This window comes from Lemur catta, chromosome 13 (assembly GCF_020740605.2).
Source record: "Lemur catta isolate mLemCat1 chromosome 13, mLemCat1.pri, whole genome shotgun sequence".
In the NCBI taxonomy this organism is placed as follows: Eukaryota; Metazoa; Chordata; class Mammalia; order Primates; family Lemuridae; genus Lemur; species Lemur catta.
In genome coordinates this window covers 62,932,959-62,959,500 of record NC_059140.1, presented here as the reverse complement: position 1 = coordinate 62,959,500, position 26,542 = coordinate 62,932,959, and the positions used below count along the sequence as shown (strand labels likewise).

Here is a 26,542-nt window from a genome sequence, read left to right as displayed (position 1 = left end):
ATGCCCTAGTTTCTCAATAACTGTGGAGTTACACGGAAACCCTTTCCACGAGGTAATTGAAGCCAGATCTCAGGTCTGTTAACATTTTGGCTGCTTCCTGTCTCCTGTGGGCAGAGTCTGGGCGCGCGCAGCGGGCCGATCCCAGGCAAGGGGAAGGGCTCTACCCTCAAACACCCTCCCGGCTGGGCCTGACTCTAGCGCGCGCGGAGAGCACCCGGGCGCAGAGCCGGTGCAGGTGGGGGGGACCGGGGACAGGACGCCCACGTCGAGGCGCGGGGAAGCACTGTGCCAGCCAGGAGGCGGGGCCGTTGGGAACCCCGCCTTGGAGTTAGGATCCGGAGCCGGCGAGCTCTGAGGGGCGGACCTCGTGTGGGCGGGGCCGAGGTGAAGCCCCGGCGGCCATGTTGCGCCTCCGCCTTTTACTTCCGGCCGCTTCTTCCGGCTGAGCGCTGCCGCCCGCGGAGGTAAGACTGAGTCAGGGCCGAGGCCTGGGTGCCCTTCGCCCGCTTTCATTGGCGGCTGCGGCACCGCTAGGCAGGTCCGGGCGGACGCCGATGTCTACAAGCAAGAACGCGGAGACGGCGGGCCCGGGCCCCGAGCGCCACCCAGGCGTGGCAGGAGGCCGAGGACCTCGTCCCGAGACGCGCGTCTTCCCTGATCCCTTTTGCTTCGCTGAGCTTCCAGCAAAGTGTCACCCGGGGCGCTCGGGCGTGCTTCATCCCAGGGGAAACTCCCGCTGATCTGGTGCCCGCTACATTCATTCAACTTTTTCTATTTCACAAAGACTTCCCTGGACCCCTGCCCGAAGTAGATGTGTGCTATTTTATTGAGGAAACGGGCTTCAACGCATTAGTAGCGGCCACGGACTCCTAATTTGCGGGGCGTGGGCTGGCCGGCCGCCCTGGGCCGCGTCCGTGTCCGGGCATGGGGCAGGACCGCGCAGTGCGGGGTGGCCGGGGGCACCTGCAACTTCGGTGTCCCTGCGATCTGCTCTGGTGGTCAAATGGTCTCAGCGCTGTAGGGGGCCGGAGGTCATTTCTGATGGGGCTGTTAGGGAAATGGCATTTGAGCAGACCTTGAAGGAGGGCTTTCCATGTTGCAGGAAAATAATAGCTCTTATGTGTGTGCATGTCATAGCAAGCCGTATTCTAAGCACTACGTGAGTTAACTCATGTAATACCTGGAGCAACTCTATCAAATTGATAGTATTATATCCTCATTTTGCAGGTGGGGAAATGAGGAATATAGAGATTAAATAGCTTCCCCAAAGTCGTGGAGTCATAAGTGGTGAAGCCAGAATTTGAACGTCTGGCTCCAGAACCTACTCTAAAACCATTATGCCATAGCATTAAGTAAAGTCACCCGATGGAAACATCCAGGCCATCCTAGAATTATACGTGATTGGGTTTGACTAAATTAAATAATAGGAAGTAAGAGCAGAAAAATAGTGTGGGACCAAATTATAGACAATTTTTAGAGCCAAGTGAAGGTGTTTGGAGTTCATAAATGCTATAATTTTTCCCCAGAGTGTATTAGAAATTTGTATGTGGGCAAGCCATGTGAATTTTTTGAAGGAAAAGAGACTTAGTACACAGGTGAGATGTGACCAAGGAATGCATGGAGTTTTATTCATCCTTCTCTCTCTTTTTGTCAGGGACTCTTCATAGTTTCAGTTTTATGAAATTGTAATGGCATTAAGCTTGAAGAAAATTATAAAATTAACCGCATTGTCTTCCATTTCAGTGACTTACTAGTTCTCAGCTCCTGGCCTAACAGCAAGGAGGATTACCTCTCTGCACCTGTAGCAGCCAGGTGGGCAAACACTTCTCATCTGCTAATTAATATGGACTAGCTAACTGTTGTTTTTAAAAATGACTAACGGAATATACTTAACACTACTGAAATATATACTTACAAATGAGTAGGATAGTAAATTTTATATTATGTGTTTTTAAAACAATTTTTACATAATAAAAATGACTAACACTTCCATGTAGGCTGTGGTAGGCCTGAAGATGAGCTGTTTATAGGAACCATTAAGGGGTAAGTTAAGTGGATTAAAACCCTAGGCTTCTGTGCAGGATTGGTTGCAGAAAAAGTAGGAGGCTAAATTTTAATTCTTATATGTATATAATTAGGATGATGACAGTGGGAATTCAAAGAAAAGGTAACATCGAGACATGTCAAATGTTGATTAGGCAAGACAGCGTGGATCTGGAAAAGGGAGGTAAAGAAAAATAAAACAATTGGTTTGAAAGTGAGAGAAGCTTAATTGTAGATGTGTTGAGTCTTAATATCTTGGTAGAAGGGTCCACCAAGGAATTTTAATTTGGGCACTAATACTTGAGAAAGATTGGCTGTAGAGAAGCAGATTTAGATTCTTTCACACCGAGAAATAGCTGAAATGTAGGGTATAGGATTTGGGGGAGAGAGTATGTGAAGAGAAAAGCAAAGGGAGATGGTAGGAGACAGAGTGGAAGGGAATAACCCAGATCCTGAGTTTCATGAAGAGAGCGTTTGAACAACAAAGTGGTGGTCAGTAGCGCCAGTTGCTGCACTGCGGTCCATTGGTTTTGAGGTGAACTGTCTAGGTTGTAAGAGCCAATGGAATAGGACACGCTGGAAATGAAGAAATAAATCAAATTCCGAGGAGTCTGAGAGAATGAGAACAAAAAACACAAGTTGAGATATATTGAAAACTTGTGAGACTTGTGTGAGGAAGGAAAGAATGGATAAAAGTACAAAGAACTCAGATTTCTGAAGGTAGATGACATTTAGCTGCAGTAAGTTACTTAAAGGGAAGAACAGTAAGATTTGGCCTTGGGGGAATGGATGCTTTGTGAATAAAGATGATTTACTTTCTTTAATGATTTTTACCTGATTGGCTTGTCATGTATCACGCACTGAGAGAACCTTTCTTCTCCAAAGAATGTTGATATTCAGTAACTTTCTAGAAAATTCTATAACTTTCATTGGCCATATGAAATTGTTTTTTGTTTTATTTGGGGATTTGGGGGAAGGGGACAGGGTATTGTTTTATTTTTTGGTATTCTACACTATCATTCATTTCTCCACAAAATCTGTTCTAGAACTTAAATATATATCTGTTCTAGAGCCCACACAAAACATCTATCAAATGACACATGATAGTGTCAAAAGTAATTTGGTGCAAAAGTAATTGCAGTTTCAGACTGCAAATTTTAAATCATTGTAACTAGGCTCAAACACATCTTTATTAATCAAAATAGGAACCATTACAAGCAACATATTTTTGCCAATGAGAAATAAATTTGTTTATTCCTATAGCGTAAAAATCCATGCTTCGGGATTCCACGAACACTTGGAAAGCATTTTCTGCATCTTCCTGGTGGTGGCAGTCGTTTCCCTGCAAAAAGTTGTCGAGATGCTTGAGGAAGTGGCAGTGGGTTGGTGAGAGGTTGGTGAATATGGCAGATGAGGCAAAACTTCATAGCCCAATTCATTCAACTTTTGAAGTGTTGATGGTGCTACGTGGGGTTGGGCATTGTCATGGAGAAGAATTAGGCCCTCTCTGGTGACCAGTGTAGGCTGCAGGCATTGCAGTTTTTGGTGTGTCTCATCGATTTGCTGAGCATGCTTCTCAGGTTTAATCATTTAGCCGGGATTAGACTGGCAGCAGACCACCAAACAGTGACCAGGACGTTTTCTTCATGCAAGTTTGGCTTTAGGAAGTGTTTTGGAGCTGCTTCTTGGTCCAGGCACTGAGCTGGTTGTTGCTGGTTGTCGTATACAATCCACTTTTTGTCGCACATCACAATCGGATAGAGAAATGGTTTGTTGTTGTTGTGTAAGATAAGAAAAGACAACACTTTAAAATGGCGATTTTTTTTTGATTTTCATTTAGCTCATGAGACACCCACATATTGAGCTTTTTCACCTTTCCCATCTGGTTCAAATGCCCAGTGACCGTAGAATGGTTGAAGTTGAGTTCTTTGGCAACTTCTCATGTAGTGCATAGTTGTAAGAGGATTAGCTTCAGCAGTTGCTCTCAATTGGTCATTGTCAACTTCCGATGGCCGGCCATGGCACTGTTCTTCAAGGCTCTCGTCTCCCGTGCAAAACTTCTTGAACCACCACTGCGTTAGTTAGTTGTTGATGTTTCGAGTTGTCTCTGCTGCTTTATGACCCATTTTGAACCTGAATAAGAAAATTGCTCAAATTTGCTTTTGGTCTAACATCATTTCCATAGTCTAAAATAAATATAAACGGCAAGTAATTAGTCATTAGCAAAAAAACATAAAGTGAGAAATGTACATTAAAATGATGTATAACATGACCACATTTATGTCAGAATGTATTCTGGTATCAAAGGGCAAATGTCAACAATGCTAAAACTGCAATTACTTTTGTACCAACCTAATAATTAGATTAAGGTCAGGGTGAAGTGGTGGTGTGGTATTCCATCAGGGTAGACAATCACCTACCTCAGAAGAAGAAAATGTCTCTAATGAGAATGTGTATGTGTGTATATAATCTCTGTATAACCTTTGCTGTGGCAAGTATATCCCATTTGTAAACCTTTTGGTTTGTTTGTCAGGATCATCTGCCCTTTGGTGCAGCTGAAAAAGCAAGTAGTAGCATTTGCACAGGTTTTATTTTTATGTGTTATTTTGAAAGTTGAATGAAAAAATCTAAAAACTCGGTTTAAAACGTGTTATTTTTCACACAAAAAATTTTTATTGGAAAATATAACTACTTAGTGTATCATATCAGATGTGGTATATCACAGTATATCTAGTTCTTAGCTTATGTCATATTTTTTGTTAAGCCTAGCATTTTTCTTGATTTATAATTGAAGATTTTTTCTAAAACAGATTGTTGGGAGGAAAAAAGCTTTGAGTTTTTTTTTAATTTTAATTAAGGTACACTCAAAGAGAGAAAATTGATAACTTGTGGTTTATTAAAATAGATGAATAACAACATATAGAAGGATAGAAATAAAAGCCAAGCTAATTTTTTCAAGTTTCACATTATTAATATGTATATAAGAAGTTAAAAAATTGTTCATTAATTCAACAAATAATTATTAGGTACCCCTTATATACTAGGAATATGCTCATTGTACCATGTTTGGGGAAAACAGACATAGTCCCTGCTAGGTATAAGAAAAGTAGGTTTTCTTGTAGAATAATTGAGCAAATAAATTTTATTTCTCAGTCTCATGTATGTGTATTAAAATTATACAGTGTCTTTGTAAGCTCATTGTTAATTTAAGATGGGATTGTGAAGAAGAATAGTTGAAATTAATATTCAATAACTGATAACATCTTATGGGAGTTTGTTGTTTAAGACTAGTTTTTTATAGATTAAAGCATAAAGTTATTAACAGAGAGTAAGTTCTTTGTGTACAATTGTACTACTCTAATCCTAAAGAATCAGTCACTCTTAGAGTTAGGACAGCATAGCAGCTAAGAGTGGGGGCTCTGATGTCAAACTTTCTGGGTTCCAATCCTAGTTTTCCAGGGTAAAGTTATTTGGATTTATTGAAGAGATTACTTAAAGATGGGATTGAAACTAATTTTTCTTACAATTTTACAAAGACATTTCCAAAACTAACTTTTTAAGATTATTATTACATATCTTTGTAAAAATAACCCCCAAACTGCAGCTTATCAGCATATAGTAGCGTATCAAACTGAGAAGACCACCAGAGTGGTCATACCTGTTCCTGTTCATCTAAAGTTTTTTATTTAGTATGCAGGACTGCTTTATATTTTAGTGCTTCTAGGGATAGGAAGGGAATTCTTCCTTGAGAAGAGCACATCGGAATCAGTGTGGTTCCCCTTTGCCCAGTAGGCACTTGTGATAAAGACGGTTCACCAACTTTTTTCTTTATTATTAAAAAAATAATGTGTGGTATTTTATGTGTAAGTTTAAAAGTATTTTTATATGAAAATTTAAAAGATTTGTTGGAGAGAAAACACGCTAGCAGGTTTATCTTTTATTACTTTTTGGTTTGTTATAAAAAGAGAAATATTGATTTAAAAGTTTTGTATCACTTTCTCAAAAACTCCCACAGGATAAGTAATTTGATCCAGTTTGGTTATAGAAAAATGCCTATCACAGTATTAGTGTTCAATAATGTTATTATCAAAATCGTTAGTATCATATCATGTTTCTTCCACTTTAAAGTCAACCATAATCATGCTAATTTTTGGACTTTGTTGCTGTTGATAGGTAGACGATTAACAATTTTTAATCTTCTAAACTGAGGTAATTTGTTGGTAACTTATTATTTTTTTTTTTTGCTTACTCTCATCCCTAATGACAAATCTGCCTGAAAGAATTTGGGGCAGTTCACAGCAACAACAACAAAAAGCTTCTTAATAAATTAGTTATGCTATACCAACCAAGGTATTAATGTTTTCTAAAGTGGATAACAAATATAAATATATAAATCTGTGCATGCAATTTAATCAGTCTCTTAATATTATTTGCCAGAGAAAAAAGGCTTGTGAAAAAAAATTCTGAGTGGAAAACAATTGTTATGTTCAGATAATTTATCTGAAGACATTAGTTTTTTTTTTTGAGATGACAGAGTCTGCAGAAAGAAAAAAAAGAAATGAAAACATTAGTTTTGTTTCAAGTTTTTTTCTCTAGAAATTAATGAGATTAATCTTTACTAATAGGGGAAGAATGACATTGAAACAGATTTCCAGCAACAAGTGCTTTGGGGGACTGCAGAAAGTTTTTGAACATGACAGGTAACTAACTATTAAGGAGATACAATTTTACATATCTCTCATTTTGTTTGTGTTGTTCTGTTTTTAAATAAATCTTTAGATATTACGGTGCCTCATTTTACTTTTAAACCTGTTTATTCTCTCTTTCTGGTTATCCATTTGACAACTTTACCAGACTTAAATGGCTATGGATTTGACTGTGTGACGTAAAGAAGAGCCTAAACAGAGAAGTATCTTCAGGCTTTGACTTGATATTCTTCTGCAACTCAAAATACCTATGTTGCCAGTAAAAATTCTAGGAACATCTTCCTTGGGGATCTTTTAATATAGAAAAGACACCTGGACTGCTTAGTAAAGATGGCAGATTAAACACATGCATTTGTCTCTGCTGCTTCCAAAATCTGACTGATACGGCATTAAGTAAAGGAATTAAACACAAGCACACATACATATACCTACAAAGGAATAAAGAAGTGGGGGACAGGAGTTAAGAACAATATTTTAGAAGCAGGAAGACAGATGGACAGGTAATACCTGACTTAGCTAAATTCTGAGCATCAGCAAGAGAAAGCTGAGAAATGACATAATTTATATAATGCCATAGGAATTGGAAGCACCAGGTATACCTAGAAGTAAGAATAAAAATGGAGCTCAGAAAAAAGAAGATTAGTTCAGAGTCTGTTTTAAAAAGTAGATCTCAGACTGTCCAGCTCTCTGTGCAGCTAGGCCACTGCCTCTCCCCAACTCTGGCGAAAGATTGGAGGTATATTCTCTAGAGAACGTAAACAGAGAGTCTGTACTGAGGAGTACCCGGCACAGTTGGTGGGAGGTGTGACACTGAAAACAGATTAAGAGAAAGTTTGCATGCTGAGTTTCCTCCACTAGCTTCCAGAGTTTGAGGGGTTAGGGTTATGCTCTTTCAAAGAGTTTCCTTGCAGGGTATTTGACTAGCTCAAAAGAAGAGATCTCAAGATATTGAGATTTGCCAACAGAATGGTCCAGCCAGACTTTTCTCTATAGTGAAGCAGTGATTGACAACCCCACTCACAGGCATAATGCTTTCAACCAATTTTTAGTGTTTCACTTTTGAATATGAGTGGACAGCTAAGATCATTAGATAGTTGTATAAAGCTTCTAATTTGAAAGACACTTAGGGATAAAAAAAAGCGTTAGAAAAAATGGACTGTGCAGGGAGACAAACTTCAAAAATACTGCTGTTAATATCAAAGACATAAGAGAAGATAATCGACCCCTGACCTCAGAGGAGGATGCTAATAAAAATAGTAAAGAACAAAAAAGAAGCTGAGTGCACATGCCTGTAGTCTAAGCTACTGGGGAGGCTGCAGCAGGAGGATCACCTGAGTCCAGGAGTTTGAGTCCAGCCTGGGCAACATAGCCAGACCCTGTCTCTTAAAAAAAAAAGAAACTAAAAAGAGCCCAGAAACTTAAAAGTTGATAGTAGAAATTACAAAACTCAATAAAAGGGTTAGTTGATAAAGTTGAACTTTCTAGAAAGTAGAATGAGATAAAAATAGAAAATCAGAGAGAAGAGATTAAAAAATTAGAGGACCTCCAAGAAGCTCAACATTAAATATTAGGAGTTTTGAAAATTAAAACAAATAGAAGTGTGAGTATAAAGAATAAAGAAATAATTCAAGAATTCCTGGAACTGAAGGGTTTATCTTGCCAGATTAGAAAAATTGTCCAGTGCCATAGGTGGAAATATTAATAGACTTACACCAACAACACTGTGAAGTGTCAGAGCATTAGGTACAAAGAGAAAATTCTCAAACATTCAGAAAGCAGAGAAATGGTTTAAGAGTTTTCAAAGGCATAGGGCAGCTCAAGAACAGTTCTGGAAACAGGAAGGCAGAGCAGCCAATGACCTATCAAACTGTCAGTTATGCATGAGAGTAAATGAAGACATTTTCGTATATGTAAGGTCTGAAAGGTTTATTTCCCATGTAGCTCCTCTTCTAGAAGCAACTGAATGATAATGTTTCACCAAAATGAGGGACTAAAGCAAGATAGCTGAGGCCAAGAGATGGAGCAAACAGGATCAGAGGAGAAAAATTGCCAGATGGATGTGGTGGTGCTAAGGTAGCAGCCAGAAAGCAGTCTGGAAAAGAGCAAGTCAAAAAGTTGGAGATAAAATACCCAGTGGTTACATGCAGCCATTTAAGATAAATTAATTAAAATTTAAAAATTCAGATCCACTAGCCACATTTCAAGTGCTCGGTAGTCACATGTGACTAAAAGCTGTTGTATTGGACAGTACAGAAATGGAACATTTTTATCATTGTAGAAAGTTCCATTGGACAGTACTGGTCTGAAGAGATTTTTTTAAGTAGATGAAATTGATAGAATTGACTGTATTGGAGAGGAAATTTATGAAACTGGGGGTGGGAGATTGGTGTTGAATTAGTCGTAAGTACAGAGTGGCCACAGCAAATCTCTATGCATGAGATTATATTCCTTTGGTAATTGAGTAGCATCCGGATGACATGATAGGGACAAAGGTTTCAGAAGATCACTTGATAATGCTGTTTTTTACTTTTCTGTAAGTGTTAATCATACTACTGTTTGAACATGCTTCAGAGCTAATTTATTCCACAACTGCTTGAGAAAGGATTTTTTAAAAAAAATTTATTGTGGTAAGGACACTTAATATGAGATTTACCCTTTTAACAAATTTTCAAGCGTGCAAGAAAAGTCTTGAGGCACCAATCATCCTTGTAATAAGATTATGCTTACTTAGTTTACCATTTGATAACAAATATCTCTGCACTGGGTATCAGATAATGAAAGATATCCCTGCGTTGAACATGGATTTGATATGGCACATAATGAAAGAAAATGTCTCAACTCCTCTAACAACAGTTGAAGGCCTAAAAAACAGATGTCAGAAACTTTTTATGACTTCCAATCACTAAGAAAAGATTTTTAAAATAACGTGGAAAAATAAAATCAAGATGTGCAGAGAATAGAAGGGAACATAAAGAGCAGTTCTCATCAGGACTGATGGGGCTTTTGTGGGAGTCTATACCTAAAGTACAGCCAAGTAACAAAAAAGTTATTAACTCAATGGGAAAAAAAAAATTGAAAGAAAAAGGCAAGTATTTTAGTATACCAGATGGCTCATCTCTGAATAGCGCTTGTAACTTCTTAGTATTGATCAACCAAAGTTACATAGGAGAGGATGGTGGAAAGAGAAATATAGGAGGTGCAGAGAGCAAAGACAGGGAGGTGAAAGTTAACTACAATCCTTCCATAAAAACCAAAAATCAAGAAGTAGCAATAAAGGCACATTAGATAGGGAGGTAAATACCAGAAGAATCAGCTAAAGAGGTAAAGTGATTATCTCTGGAATGTGGCAATGAGAAGGTTGTAGGGCAGGGGAAAACTAGTCTTACATAACAAAGTTTGTAGAATAATTTACTTTTTGCAGTTACTGTTCACTTTATATGTACATATATAACTTTAGTAAAAAGACAACGGTTTATTCTGAAGTAGTAAGAGTTTACTTCCATCTGTGTGATTCTTTAAATAAACCATGAAAGATCAGTGTTGCATGAATTACTGCTTACATGGAAAAATATCTGTGGTTTTTATCAAAATTGTCTTATCCAGTTGTATTAATAGTGATTGTTATAAAATATTAATGATTAAAGAGATGTGGTACATTTCAGTGCCCATGAGCAAATGTATAATTTAAGATCTTTGGAATTCATTTTTTATAAAAGGTGATTTGTTATTTCATACATCTCTTTGGAAACAGAAACAATTTTTCTTTTAATAATAAGTAAGTGCCACATTGAGGATTACATTCATTTTTTAAATTTGTTCTGTGCAAAATGACATTGGCATGCAAAACATAGGCTCGGGTTGGTTAATAGATCAGTACCCTAAACTGGCCCCGTTCTTTCTTTAAGGGGCAAAGAATATTCCTTAAATGTTGGGTGGAATCACATATTTTGGACATTAAGTCACTTATTTTGGACCTTTACTGTATACCTTACTTTTTACATAGTGCTTAATTATTTTATTTCTGTCTTGATCAATTGAGGGGCATTAATATTTTGTTGTTAAAATTACAGTGTTGAACTGAACTGCAAAATGAAATTTGCTATCTACTTACCACCAAAGGCAGAAACTGTGAAGTGCCCTGCACTGTATTGGCTGTCTGGTAAGTATTATGCATTGAGTGTTCTAAAGTAGTTTCTTTTTCTTAATAACTGGCTTATCTTAACCTCTTATCATGTCTTAGTATGCTTTTGGAGCCATTTATAAAAGACTTTAGGGGCCTCTCATAGTCTACTTTGTTACTTTATCCTGAGAATAATTTCAGGCCTACTGAATTACATTTATTTTACTTCTTTTTCATTTAGGTCCAGTAATTTTGCAGAGAATATGAAGTTCTGGACTCAATGGCAAGGGCTTAGAAAAGTTATTTACTTAATTTGTACCCACCTAAGCATTTCTGGAGTTTATAGAACCTTTACCAGTCAAATAAAGCAATATTAGGTGAAACCAGGACACCGTAATGCACTAAATAGAAACCACAGTCAAGTAACTTCTTAAATTGTTCTGTAGAATATTTTAATTGGACTCCATAGAGCTGCTCTGGCAACAGTCTGGAAAGTCACAAAAGAACACTAGTGCTTCTTAATCAGTATTTAATATTAAAGACTGTAGAATAGATTGTGAAGAGAGTAAGAGTTTGAGGCCAGCAGTTTTGAACCTCTGTGCTAACTTTTCTTTCACAAGACATTGGCACATCATCTTTAGAAGCAAACATTACAAGTAGAGAATCATAGCAACTAAATTGTGTCATGGAGTACTATTTTAATTTTGTTTCCATAAGATTGGTTCTTTTCATCAAGGATAAGCCCCAAATACCAATCTTTGAAAATAAGAATAAATATTCATTTTAAAAGTTAAAAATTAAGAGCTTGTCTGATTTTTAACTCAGATGTGACTGAATGAAGAACACAAATTTTGCTAGAACATTAGGTATTTCCAAAAGCAATGAAAACAAAATTAGATATTTAATGTTTTAGAAAACATGATATTGTATAGCTAAAAATAACATTAGAAATTGTATAATCCATAGAAAGAAAACTGAAGCACAAAGAAGCTAAATATTTCCCAACGTCACATAATAGTGTGATGTTGAAAAAGTTTTTTTGCATTTTGCTTCTGGTGAGAGCTACTAAACTCATACCTCTTGGTTAAAGAATATTAACCTAAATCAGAAGTACTAAGTAAGATATTGTGTCATAGGTACCATAATAATAAGGCCTTAAACATCTAACCAAAATTGAAAACTGTCAAGACATATCATCCGAGCTCCAGGAATATAAAATATAGAATTTTATTTGTTTACATCGAATGACAGGACAGTTTTCTTAGATTGTGAAGAACAGATAGACCTTGGAAATTAAGGCTTGATTTTCTGAAAAAAGGTAAGATTGCCTGACCAGTGCACTTGAGGAATAACAAAAGAATTTCAGGAGGTTTGCTTCCCAGTAAGTTGAAGGAAAACAATGACATAAAGATTACATCAATTGTTAAATATTGCTAAAATTGATAAATAGGCTGAAATCAAAAGATCCAAACTGAAATCCTAAAAGTCTGTATGTAATGGTTTGTATCTTTCCTAAGTGAAGGTGACTATCAAAATATCCCTTCATTAGCTATGTACCCAAGAGAATTGAAAGCATATGTCCACATAAAAGCTTGTACGTGAATGCTCATAGCATATTATAATAGCCAAAAAGTGGAAACATACCAAATGTCCATCAGCTGATGAAATGATAAATAAAATGTGGTATAGCCATATAAAGAATATTATTTAGCAATAAAAAATAATGAAGTCTTCATACATTCTACAACATGGATAAACCTTGATGAAAACGTTATACTAAGTGAAAGAAGCTATTCAGAAAAGACCACATATTGTTAAATTCCATTTATATGAAATGCTCAGAATAAACACATCCATAGAGACAGAAAGTAGACTAGTGGTTGCCTAGGGTTGAGGGAAAGGGGTTTAAATAAATGGGAAGTGACTGCTAATGGGTATGGGGTTTCTTTCTGGAGTGATGAAAATGTTCTAAAATTACGATAGTGGTGATGGTTGCATGACTGTGAATATACTAACAGTATTGAATAGTACATGTTAAATGGGTGAATTGTATGACATGTGAATTATACTTCAATAAATTAGTTAAAAAAAAAATCCAGCTCTTCATATGAAATAAGTATAGTTGATCAAGTAGATTTTAATTAGTAACCATCTACGTAGTCTTGAGAGTAATCCTTCTAGTGTAATTATCTTCATTTCTGTGAATCTACAATTCACTCCCTCCTACTATAGTCAAGGAATTTGTATTCTAGCTGGGAAAAAAAGCACCAAATTTTCCTCTGGTATTTAACAGATTTACATTTCTCAAGTACAAGACACTGTACACTATGTCCCAGACACAATTCATGGTTCTTTACATGTTATCTCATTTAATCTTCCATATGGGGTAGAAATAGGAATACTGTCTCCATTTTTCGAATGAAAGAACTGAGGCTCAGAATATTCGAGTTGGTTAGTTAATAAGTGGCTGAGTTACACTTAGAACCAGATCCTGTCTGAAATCCAAAACCCATGTTTTCTATACTGTTACCCTGCCTTTTTACATTAAGGTCAGCAAAATTGCTCACTTTTTATCAGTATTTGGGGTACTTCTCCACCGTGGTATCACTCCAATATCTCTGGAAGTTTTACTGGAATGGATTGTAGTAGGTCAATAATGGTCTTGTTCTGCTGCCATGACTTGTGAAAGTCTTGTATTTCCTAACAGTTTAACCATATTCTGAGTTTCTAAACACATCTGACCAAAGAATTTCAGCAGTTGAAACTTTAGTGATTTTAAAACAATAGTTATGGGATCATTTAAACTAACACAGTTTTTAGATTAATGCTATTATAGATTTTGTTAGAAATGTAATTTTAGTGTCTTACTCAAAATTATTTCTAAAGCAAAAAAAATTTTTAATATTAATAATAGCAAGTGAGCTTGTTTTCCTGTATTATATAATAAAAAGATTAAAACTTATAAACCATTCACAGTATAGCATGAGATAACAGTATTTTTGATCTTCAGGTTTAACGTGCACAGAGCAAAATTTTATATCAAAATCTGGTTATCATCAAGCTGCCTCGGAACACGGCCTTGTCGTCATTGCTCCAGATACCAGCCCTCGTGAGTGTTCTTAATCCAGAGACCCTTTGAAAAAATCCCAATCTCTAAGACTAAGTTATAAGTGGAATAATATGTACATTATACAATTCATTTCATATTTTTGTTATCATCTCTTAATCTTTTAAGTGACGTCGTGACTCCAAAATACCGTGCTATACATTTTCCTCGCTGAATTTTACTCATGACATGGCTCTTTTGAGAGGGGACAGCTTTGCTATTCCCATTGTACAGATTAAAATACTTCAAAACAGAGACATTGAGCAACTGAATTCATATGTCATATTGGCACTAATTTCAAAATACTAACGTATAAATCATAGGAAATTATTTTTTCTGTTCCATAGCTAAACTGTCTAGCCACATGATAATTATGTCTTTTTTTAATCTCTGTTAATCATCAGTCATACCATTAAACAAGTATTGGTTTTAATATAAATGATTACAGTGTTTTCGTTAGAGAAATGAAAATACCAAATATTTGAGAGAACTCAATCCATCTTGTTTTATGACTGTGGAAGTGTCAGGAAATGGAATTTAAATGATGGCTAAAACTATCAAAGTTAATGGCTAGCCTTGGGAATTAGTGCATTTCCTTTCACAGGCTATATTACACAAAAGGAAGACATGTCTAGTTAGAAATATAATAACAGATTTAATTCAAAATAGCATCAAAAATATAAATACCTAGGAATAAACTTAAAAAAAATTAAGATACAGGCCGAGCACGGTGGCTCACGCCCATAATCCTAGCACTCTGGGAGGCCGAGGCGGGTAAATGGTTTGAGCTCAGGAGTTCGAGACCAGCCTGAGCAAGAGCCAGACTCCGTCTCTACTAAAAATAGAAAGAAATTATATGGACAGCTAAAAATATATATAGAAAAACTAGTCGGGCTTGGTGGCGCATGCCTGTATTCCCAGCTACTCGGGAGGCTGAGGCAGAAGGATTGCTTGAGCCCAGGAGTTTGAGGTTGCTGTGAGCTAGGCTGACACCACGGCACTCTAGCCTGGGCAATAGAGTGAGACTCTGTCTCAAAAAAAAAAAAAAAAAGTTAAGATACATAAAAAAGAAAACTAAAATTTTGCTGAAGATCATAAATGAAGACTTTAATAAATAGGAAAATGCTGTTTGTAGATGAGTAGACTGAATATTATGAAGAGGTAATGTCCTTCAAATTACTGTACATGTTACTGTCATTCTATTCAAAATGCCAATGGTTGGCTTTTTAACTGTGGTTGGCTTTTTAACCACATGAAAGTATATAAAATAAAACCTAATAAATTTAAAAGGAATATAAGAAAATTCCACTAGGGGTGAGTAAATAGGGAAACATGATGGAATGATTCCAAAGTACATTAGTAGACATTTTCAGTTCGAGATAGTGAATTGTCTCCCTTCCATTTTAAAACCACAGTGATAACAAGAATTAAAGAAATGTTGGTAGTGGGAGAGGGTCATCAGGGAAAGGATCACAATACATTCTCAAAGATAAAAAAGGATGTAAGGCCTTTGACAGGTAAAACAGAGTAAGGAAGCATATGTTCAGAATATATAGGAGGGAACTTCATCCACAAAGAAAGCTAGTGTGTCTTACCTTGGCAGCTGAATACTCCAGCTTTGGAAGGTCATTTCCCCCTCTCACCTCATTGGCCAGAACTAGTCACATGGCCCCATTCAAGGGCAAGAGGGCCAGGAATTTTAATCCTACCATGTGCCAAAGGCAGAGAGCTCATAATATTTGGTGAACAGCTCTAATGCAAATAGACTTGCAGATTCATCTAAAAGTATGTTATTAAACATAGGGTATTACTATGGAGTAGATGAAACCACAAGATTTTTCCTTGATAGGTGGCTGCAATATTAAAGGAGAAGATGACAGCTGGGACTTTGGTACCGGGGCTGGATTTTATGTGGATGCCACTGAAGATCCTTGGAAAACTAACTACAGAATGTACTCTTACGTAACAGAGGAGGTAAGTTAATTTGTGTTGTAATTATTAACTGATAACTACCAAGAGTTTGATTTTGGACAAAGTCCTTCCAGTTCTGAGGATTTTAAACTAGGGTATGGTATTGTTCAATTTATTTGACATATATTTGTAAGTTAGTGACAATTCTGAAGTTTACTAGTACTATAGTCCTATTTACTATAATTTAAATAACAACAAATACAATTTTAAAGAATTTATCAATTATATTGAGACCTGTGTATACCACTCAGAATATCAAAGAAAAAAACTTTCATTTCCCTGCAGCTGGTTCATGTGGATATATTTACAGTGTTAAACCAAGGCTTAATTAGAAAGGATAAACGAATGGTAAAGCATTACTTCTATTAGTAATACTTATGTGCTATTTATATATTTTTCTAAATTTTATATAATCTTAATTATTAATATGTATATCACAAAAAGTCAGAAACAGGCTGGTCCAAAGATAGTGAGTTATCTCACTTGATTGTTCACAGTCAGTTACATATTGAACTCCTTGTTCTACTACTTTCCCCATTTCTCACTGCTGCGCTTGACTAGTCTTAAGAAAATAGAAAAATAAAAACTCAGAAACAATAATACAAAATTTTAATCATCCATAATTCTATTTAAAAATTACATCCCAAAGAACACTTAGGTTTTGGCATATTTTTATCCTTTTTTTAGTTATGTAAATAAATATTTCCAGTATTATTTTCATAACTGTAATATTCTATCACATGCTATAATTTACTTTTTTCTCTTATAGAATATTTATGTTTTTACATGTATTTTTACCATAATAAATATTACTACATTGATTATCTTTGTGTATAATATTTTCTCCCTAAGGATTTTTCCATTAGAATAGATTCCAAGAAGTAAAATTACTAGGTAAAAAGTATGGAACATTTTAAAAGTTCTTTCTGCATCATCTTCCTGAGGTTGCTTTAAGGAGTCTATACCATAAATTCTCCAGTGATATTTTAATAACCATGGTCTGAGGTTTTTGTTTTGTTTTAATCATTACTAGTTCAAACCGTTGTAAGACTGTGATTTGGAAGTATTGCTTATGTAATTGTTTTATATAACTTTGATTAAGTCTAAACTTATTTTCTCTGACATCTTTTGTCACACTATTAAATTTTTTTCTAGCTCCCCCAACTCATAAATGCCAATTTTCCAGTGGACCCCCAAAGGATGTCTATTTTTGGCCACTCCATGGGAGGCCATGGAGCTCTGATTTGTGCTTTGAAAAATCCTGGAAAATACAAAGTAAGATTATTTAAGCTTCTAGTGAGAAACACTTCTCTTGAGTAGTATAATATTAGGAACCTTCAAAGATTGAAATTATAATATTTTTTAGTATTAGGACTAAACCTTTCTAGTGTTGAGAATTTCAGGGGTTGGGGTAGTATTAAATTTGATCATACAGTATATGCTACAGAATAAGAAGCACAGGAATTCTACCAGCATGGTTTGTTGGCATACTGGCAGAATTATATAACGTGGCTTATCTTTTTTATTGCTATTATTCATATGATAGTTTTGAACACATTCTTTTTTCTTTTTCCTAAAGGTTTGCTATTCTTGATTAATGTTATTGTGGCAGGATCTATCATTTATTTATATTTTTACCACGAATATCTTTGTAAAGTTGACTTTGATTTTCTGAGGTGGAAGAAGGTATTCATGATTTGTAGAAGCTTAAGCATTCTGTTCTAAATGCCTTTAATGAAAATTGAAATGCAGCTTGATGGAAAAACATCACACTAAGCTTTTCCCATTCTTTATTTGAAGCTTTATAGCTTTACATTTTTTTGTTTAAATGAGTCAAGTTTGAATAACTACCATAGGTAGAGTGTCATACTGTGCAGAGCAGTATATTACAAGAGTTGAAAAAGGGATATGTTGAAGCAATTATCATTTTAAGAGTGCTACTGTCTTTAAAATTAGAGGGCTATTCATGACCTTAAGATTTGTTTCATTCATTTCCTTCCCTTAGGAAGGGCTTATTGCTATTGGAAATGAAAATATTTCTCATAGCAATTTCTTGCTGTGGTATCAAATATTTTATTTGTCGTAAGCTTCATTATGAAGTTGAACTAATTCATGGCATGACAGTGGGTTTTTTAAATAAGTTTCACTTCCATTTCTTAAGGCAGTCTGTTATCTCTGAAGTAGAAAAGCAAACTTAGTTGAATTTCTTTGTCCTTTAAAAAAGGTAATAGACATTGCTAAACATATACATTGATAAGTATCCTGAAGTTGAGAGATCCCATCTCTGTACCTTATCCAGTGAAAAATAACATTGTACAGAACACAAAATTGTATTTAAAAATCTGTCATATTTAAAAGCATTGCTCACTGCTTTCTTGGCACTGTTAGAAATTATGTCCCATATTTAATAACCTGTTCACTAAGGCAGGCATGAATTGTTTTATATTACTACAGATTAATTTTTAGTGCAAAAAAGGAATAGAAACTCTGAACATAAAATTTTGTTTGTACGTAATTAAATTGTAATGCATTTATTGCTTTGCATTATTTTAGCACCTGTTTATTAACTCTCTTTATAGAACACACAAAAGATGTATTAATGGAGTGGCCTACAGTCTAAGCCCATAACGTAGCAAAGGGAAAATTGTTCACAGGGGTTTTCATGACAAGTCAGAGTTTTTAAGCAATTTGCAAATACCTATTCATATTTAATTTAGCAAACTATAACTTGTTTTAAAATTTCCTTTGTTTCTCAAGTCTGTGTCAGCATTTGCTCCAATTTGCAACCCAGTCCTCTGTCCTTGGGGCAAAAAAGCCTTTGGTGGATATTTGGGAACAGATCAAAGTAAATGGAAGGTAGGTACTGGATGGCTATCTTAATACTCATTCTTAAGCTTTCAAGTTTCTTAAAAGGCTGTACACATCACAAACATTATATTACAAGCCTGCTCTAGTTAGGACTCTAGAGCTAAGAATAAGTTGCAAAAGTGTACATAGATAAACAACAGAAACCCTACTTTTTAATTGCATTGAATCATGACAGTTATTCTGAGTCTATATTTTTTTCAGTTAATGGTTAATTTATATTTTTATTTCTAAATTAACATTACTGCTAAATTGACGTAATTAAAAATACCACATATTATAGCTTGAGGGTCCCTAATCCAAAAATCTAAAATTCTCCAATGAGTATTTTCTTTGATCATGACCTTTGAGTATCATGTTGTCACTCAGAACATTTTGGGTTTTGGAGCATTTCTGATTTCAGATTTTTAGATGAGGACTGCTCAACCTGTATTACTAAATTTAGACTTAACCTCTTACTAACTATATGTTCAATTGTGTAATAGGAACCAAGAGGCCTGACTTTTTAGTTATTTTGTGTATTTGTTTCAAAATCCAGCATTTCCCAGGTCTGGATTTTAAATTCCAGACTTAAAAGTCTTTAAAAATAGATATTCTAATATATACACTTAATGTGAGTATTCCCACAGTAAGATTGCTTTTTCAAGCTTTGGAGCAGGTGCTTCAAAATGGAAATAAAAATGACGCTTTCTCCTGAGAACCATTGTACTCTTGTGTGGAAATAGGCCATTTGCAAACTGCACCAGGAGTTTGAATATTTTCCAAAAGAACTCATCATCATGTGCATTTTAACAAGCAGAAAATACTTACATGGGGAAAAAACCCAATTTCTTTGTCTTACAGTAGTTAAATTATAGTTCTTGTTCAGGGTCATTCCCACATGGACCCCTGTTTTGTTTAAGGGTGATCATTACAGTTCTATTATAACAAATTGAAGGGTTAATTCTTTAGTCAGTAGATTACAGTTTTGTATTGTTTAGGCTTGGATTTTTATGGGAAGAGTGCTGGAAATTATTAGGACTAGATCCTTTGAGAACTGACGCTAAACGTACATTAGTGTTTTGAGTCTTCATCATATGCAGAGTCCGTGCTGAGTTCTGAGATGTTTTGTCACAATGATAATGACCCTTTCATGTCCACAGTGGCTTAGACAGTCTAATAGAAGAATTGGGTAAAAGACCAACTAACTAGGAGTGTAAAGAGGAGAGATAGAGGTACAGGTAACCTAAAAGGAATCTAGTTATGTCATTTTCTCTGAGTAGCAACAGATTTTATTGTCTTCATTATTTAATATACGATTGGGATCAGGGCCATGTAGAATTATAAAATCATAGAATTTAGAACTAGTTAGACTTTATAGGTCCTCTCCCACTCTCCCATTAAAGATTTATAAGGAAAAGGCCATGTTGTGAAGAATGCTCGACATAAAGGATTCTTGCCACTGGCCTACGACTGCTTGAAAGTGGGGAAGAGGCTACTATTAGGAAATAGAATTTTGAACACCTTGTAAATAAAAACCTGGCAAGTCAGATTTTAAGCCAACCTAAAAGCGTATTTCTGATTTAATCTGTCTTAGAGCTTAAATAACTTTAAATTTCTATTTGGTTCTAGTATAGTATATTCTGAAGAATATCTTTCTGGGCACTTTTAAATTTATTTTTCAATTTTTGTTCACCTTTTACAGGCTTATGATTCTACCCATCTTGTGAAGTCCTATCAAGGTTCTCAGCTAGACATACTAATTGATCAAGGAAAAGATGACCAGTTTCTCTCAGATGGACAGTTACTCCCTGATAACTTCATAGCTGCCTGCACAGAAAAGAAAATCCCCGTTGTTTTTAGATTGCAAGAGGCAAGTATTAGGAAACCTTAGTTTTATCTTAGTAATGTCTAATGTCTAAATAAAAAAGCAAAAAACTTTATTTTAGAATAAAAATCCTACCTCTAGTAAGGTAGTTTCCAATTAAAACACTTGAAGTGAAAGTGTTCCTATTAAATTAATGATATCTGAGACCAAATTTGATAGAAAAGCTTTTGGCAGTGAAAAATATTTACAGTTTTCTCCCTACTGTCAAACCAGTAAATAACTAAAAGTTTAATGCTTGAATGATAATTAATATGCAACATTAATGGATATTTCTTTACATATACACCTTTATTGCCATAATGTAAAAAGGGCAAACTTCTACCTCAATTATTGTTTATTTTATGTACAAAAGCTGAGTATTATTTGTCACACACATGTGCTTTATATTATTTGACTTATATGCTGATCTATTCATTATGCTACTTGATAGTTCTAATTGTTTAAGAATAATTACTGAATTTTAATTTGCTTGCAAATTTTCCGTGACTAAAATACTGTCCACTATTCACCTAATTCTATTTATGCTAGTACAGTTATAATTAAAGAAATTCTTTTATTTTTTTAAAAAATATTCATAAGCTTTAAAACATAACAAAATCCTTTTTTCAGGGTGAAATATGAGCACTGAAAATTATACATGATCATGATTTTTAAATACATTTTTATTCATGTTTAAGGGTAATATGTCAGGCATGTTGACCTAAAATGTAATTATGATGGTGAATGTTCAAATCTAAATCCATGTATGATGTGGTACATTACAGTTTACAAAATGTTTTCACAGAATTAACTCATTTTTCAACCCTTATAACACCAAATAAGAAATCATTTCTTTCCTGTCCATTTGTTTTAAAGATGGGGAGACAGGCTCAGAGAAGGAACCTACTTACTTAAGCTACTAAATGGTAGAAACAAGACTGGAAGCAAGGTCATTTGACTGCACATGCTGTCCTTCGTCATCTGTCTAGCCATTCCTAGACAGTGTGATGTGCTCCTGAGGAACAAAGCGATGGAATTAGAGCCAGCACAAGGAGAAACTGAGCATAGCCTGCTACCTAACTTATGCAGCAGATCTTAGCAGTCTTCCTATTTTGAACAACATGTATACCCTGTGGGAAAATATGTCAGAAACCAACACTTACATATACTTTGTTGTCTCTTAGTATCCATCTCTAAGTAATAGAATTTTTTTTAGATTTATTTGAACATTTCCCATCACAATTACATTTTACATCAACAACCAGCCTTGAGAAATCCAAATACCAATTTCATTATAAATACAGCAGTGCATTTAACTACATTAACTATAGCTATGAGTGACATACCAAACCACATATTTTTCCAAATGGCCTTAACTTCTTGGCACTAGCCATGTCAGATGCTCATCTGCTTCCCCTCTAAGGCTGTGCCAGGAAATTCTGCTGTTTCTACAAAGTTTCTGCCTGCCAACAAAGTCTGAAAATCTCTTGAGTTTGTTATAAAAACAGCATAGAGTTAGAACATGGATGACATTCTTGGAGGGAAAAAATAAACCAGCTTATTTATTTCCAAAATGCCTGTATCCCAAGGAACTAAAGAACATAGTTGGCTGTACTTAATGAGGAGTCAAGAGAAAGCATTCAGTTCTTCCAAAAACAGTAAAAAAATATTCAAATCATCACCAGAGTCACAATCTGCAGTTAAGGCACAATTTTTCATTCACTTCACTTCTAGCAGGAGAACTACAGTCTGAAACAGATTGTGTTTAGATTTGTCCTAATTGAATCAACAACTGAATGAACATGCCTGAGTAGTGGCTCCAGAGAGGCTATTTCAGATTTTTCTAACCAGCTTCCATTGATCTCAGGTTACCTCAGGTCTGAGAGTTTTATCACCTAAGTGTGATATAATTGTATTTTGTGAAATAGGAGCTGTGAAAAATAAAATAAGCTGAAGATAATAGGGATTATGTATAAATAAGTGATCTAAGATGGAAAAAAGAAAATGATTACAATTATGTGTGATTTACCCAACTTCATTCCTTTACTTCGTTTTAATGGTGTTAACTGCTCACAATTTATACTGTCAACTGTCAAATTTTTTTGAGAAGGAGAGATTACTATATGGGGGATATCTATTTGGTTATTATTTCATATCATTTTTCTTTTTCTATTTTGGCTTCAGGGAAGCTAAACTGAAAAAAGTACTAGATAGTAAAATTGTGATAGCTAATATACAAAGATCAAATCCTAGTCTGAAAAGGACAGGTCCCAGTATGTCTTATCTTTAGTTATTGAAGGTACATAATGAGAAAAAAATTCAGTGGCCTAATACTGAGGAAACTGCCAGAAACAGTATTCCCTTCTTGGAGACTAAGAGGAGAGGCTGTGCTACCTCCTTAAACCTCAGGACCTTTTTGAAGATTCAGAGGTGGTTTTGACCTCTGCATCTGCCTCTTAAGAGAAGAGTGAAAACATGGCAGAGAATTCCAAAATGTAGGGATCTCACTCATCTCTGTATCCCCATGCTTAGCACAGTTATCTAGCACTTAGACTCCCAGTGTTTGTTGAATAAATTAATACCTTTCTTCTTTGTGCTCTGAAGAGACCTAATAACCTGGGGATTCATATCCAAGCTTTTCTATGGGTCTGGAAAATATATAGGAAAACACTGCCTATTGGAATAAATGCCCATCATAGCTGCTGGAGCACTGTTTCCTTTTTGAGAGTTGAATGAAGAATGAAAGAAAGAATATGTTCTTTATTTTTACAGTCCAGGAGTCAGGGTTTTGCTACCAAGGATTTTTCCATTTAAAGTGTGAGGTAGAGGAGGAAAGTAAGGCCCCTTCAAGTGTCGCTAAATGTGAGCAATTGCACAAGCTGTTTAACACACCAAACCAACTCATTAGTCAAAGAATTTAATGAAACAAGCCACCCCCATTTAATAAGATTGATAAACAGAACTTGAAATTAGTCAGGGATGACACACTTAGCTCTAAGTGTATAACTGCAGCAGAATGCCAGTAGTTGAGATAGGCTCTAGTGCCTTTGTGTTGATATTTTTTAAAATCCCTCTTGGTTCTTCATGACAGGCATTTTCTGCTTTCTCCTAACAGTGAATCTTACATTAAGTATCATTATGGAAGTTACAGATATTTGCTTTGGATTTTAGATGAATACAGTGTTATCTTGCAGTATGTTCCCTAAGAACTCAAAAGTGTCACTTGGGTTTACCCTGGGACTTCTCTGATAATAACAACAATAGTAATGGTGGCTATCCATTACGTGCCTGAAACTGAGGATAAAAACATGGCATATTCAGTCACATTGGGGCTTTTGTCACACAAGTCTGGCGGTATCTGTTTCCCGGTATCTGTGGCTATTTTCTTCAGGTCCACCTTTTGATCTGTGCAGAAGGGCCGATGTTACTTGGTACATTTCACAGGTTTTGTGTCCTAAAAATCATAGGCCTGTTTAACTTCTTAACAATTCTAGAATTATATGAGTGGATAATGTTTTCCTTTAAGCTTCTTTATGTAACAAATTGTCCTTTATCTCAAATTTAACTAACTGGCTGGGACTAGTCTAATCATTAAGAGATGTGAAACCATGTAATTCTGAGGCTCAGCCTTAATCTTGACAACATTCCTGTCACATTCACTTCCATGGTAGAAGACAGATTTGGCTTAGAAGAAGACATAGGTTACTTTGATGACATTAAACTAGAAGTTTTCATTAACTGCTGTTCCCAAGATAAACATTTTATACTTCTCTGGAAGTAAGAGATTGAGAACATCTACTGATTCATCAAAACCTTGGGGATTTGCCTTGTTCTCTGAAACCCCAGTGATATTTTTATTGAATCTATTTTTGTTTCTTACGTACTTAGGAGAATTCTCATTTTCCCCCATAGGAGACCATTCACTAGTTCAGTTAAAAACTTAAAAAAATAATCTTTCTTAGACTTTTCTTTCAGTTTATCCCACCTTTTATTTTAATTGTAGTTAGGGATAAATTATCTAACACCCTTAGAAAGTTCTTAACATCTTAATTTTTTTCTTTTCCTTTGGAGGCTACTTCTTGTAGGAAGTAGGAGGAGGTGTCATAGTCACCAGGGAAGGGATTGCCTTGTCATGTCCCTACAGCAGTGGTTTTAATGGACTAGACAGATTGAGATCTCTTTCAAGTCAACTGCTTGGCACATTATGTTTTCTATTTCATGATAGTTTTCAATAGGTTTACTGACTTTTTATCCACTTTCATATATTCCTAAGGGATGTCAGGGTTTAATGAATCATTTCTTTCTCCTCAAATAAAGCTATGGTATGTTTTTACTGTATAGGCGGAATTCTTAACTTGATTTATGATGGCTGTGTTTGACTTCCCAAATAATGATAGAGCATTTAGGCATTTTTTGTGGGTTTTTTTCTATATTATTTGTGTACTTATTTTGTATTCTAGCAGTCACTATCTTACTGATGATATTGTGCTGCTTTTGTGAATTGATACATCTTACCCATGTTTCTAAGCTCTGTAAATCTGAATTCTTTTAATCCTTGTTGAAATGACCCACGTGTCTGCTCTGCATATTTAATGTGTTACTTCTTCTCTTTACATATTGATAGCAGCATTTAGAAACTGGACTGTGCAGAATGTTTAATTTTCTTTCTTTTTTTTTTTTTTTTGAGACAGAGTCTCACTCTATTGCCTGGGCTAGAGTGAGTGCCGTGGCGTCAGTCTGGCTCACAGCAACCTCAAACTCCTGGGCTCAAGCAATCCTCCTGCCTCAGCCTCCCAAGTAGCTGGGACTACAGGCATGTACCACCATGCCCGGCTAATTTTTTCTATATATATATATATATATATATATATATGTTTTTAGCTGTCCGTATAATTTCTTTTCTATTTTTAGTAGAGACGAGGTCTCGCTCTTGCTCAGGCTGGTCTCGAACTCCTGAGCTCAAACAATCCGCCTGCCTCGGCCTCCCAGAGTGCTAGGATTACAGGCATGAGCCACCGTGCCCAGCCTTCTTTCATATTTGTGCTGCTCTTTTAATGTACAGTGAGAATGTTGAAGTACAAGTATATGGTGACCTTGATTTTGATTATAAACCTTCCTCATATTGTAATATTTTGACTACAAGCAAATTAAGTGACCTGAGAGATAATATTGAATATGTCTAATATTGATATTTATGAATGGTAGATAAATGTTTTATTATCTCTGTATTTTGTCTTCTAGGGTTATGATCATAGCTACTACTTCATTGCAACCTTTATTACTGATCACATCAGACATCATGCAAAATACCTGAATGCATAAAAAACTTCAGATAAGAGAATCTCTTCAGGATTACAAAAGATGTAAAAACAGAATTACCAAGCATAAAAAGATTTCAAAACGTTGGATTTTATAATGCTAAAAGAGCTTCATTCTATGATTAAATCACTTTCTGAATAAAGATATAAAACCTACTTTTGATTTAAAAAGTTATTTTACTCGTGTTCACATAGAAAATCTTTAGTACTTTACAGCTTTCAGTGTTATTTGGAAATCTTTATATTAGTCCCAGATCTCAGAATATGAATGCAATCCTGTTTAAATCATGGAATGCTAACTCTGGAACAGAGGATTTGAAGGTGATTTAGCCCGAACTCCTCACCTTTCCAGGCTTTAAGCCTCTGAGGTCATGGGCTGTCATGTTCATAAGTGTCTAGCAAGTACTTGATTTCTAGTAAGTATTCAATAACTCTTAGCTATAGAATAAGGAGGTAGGCTCGGAAAGGTTAATGAATTCCCCATCATTACAAAGCTATTTGTGTGACATTAGAAGACAGGTTTTCTAAACTCCAATCCAGTGGGATATTTTCTTACCTATTGAGCCA

The 26,542-nt window shown here is 35.4% G+C and overlaps 1 protein-coding gene across 2 annotated transcripts; it reads left to right on the top strand.

The window, feature by feature from the left end:
- The first annotated feature begins 374 nt into the window (after nt 1-374).
- Nucleotides 375-26,131, top strand: ESD (esterase D). 2 transcript variants are annotated; one of them, XM_045567283.1, is made up of 10 exons: nt 375-464; nt 1,744-1,812; nt 6,669-6,743; nt 10,820-10,908; nt 13,880-13,978; nt 15,825-15,949; nt 17,102-17,221; nt 18,704-18,802; nt 20,496-20,663; nt 25,899-26,131. In XM_045567283.1, the coding sequence occupies exons 3-10, from the start codon at nt 6,676-6,678 to the stop codon at nt 25,977-25,979; spliced, it is 849 nt and encodes a 282-aa protein (XP_045423239.1). In that variant the 5' UTR covers nt 375-464; nt 1,744-1,812; nt 6,669-6,675; the 3' UTR covers nt 25,980-26,131. The 2 variants fall into 2 exon arrangements, with proteins under 2 accessions (XP_045423239.1, XP_045423238.1); XM_045567282.1 differs by lacking the exon at nt 375-464 and adding an exon at nt 490-744.
- The last annotated feature ends 411 nt before the right edge of the window (nt 26,132-26,542 follow it).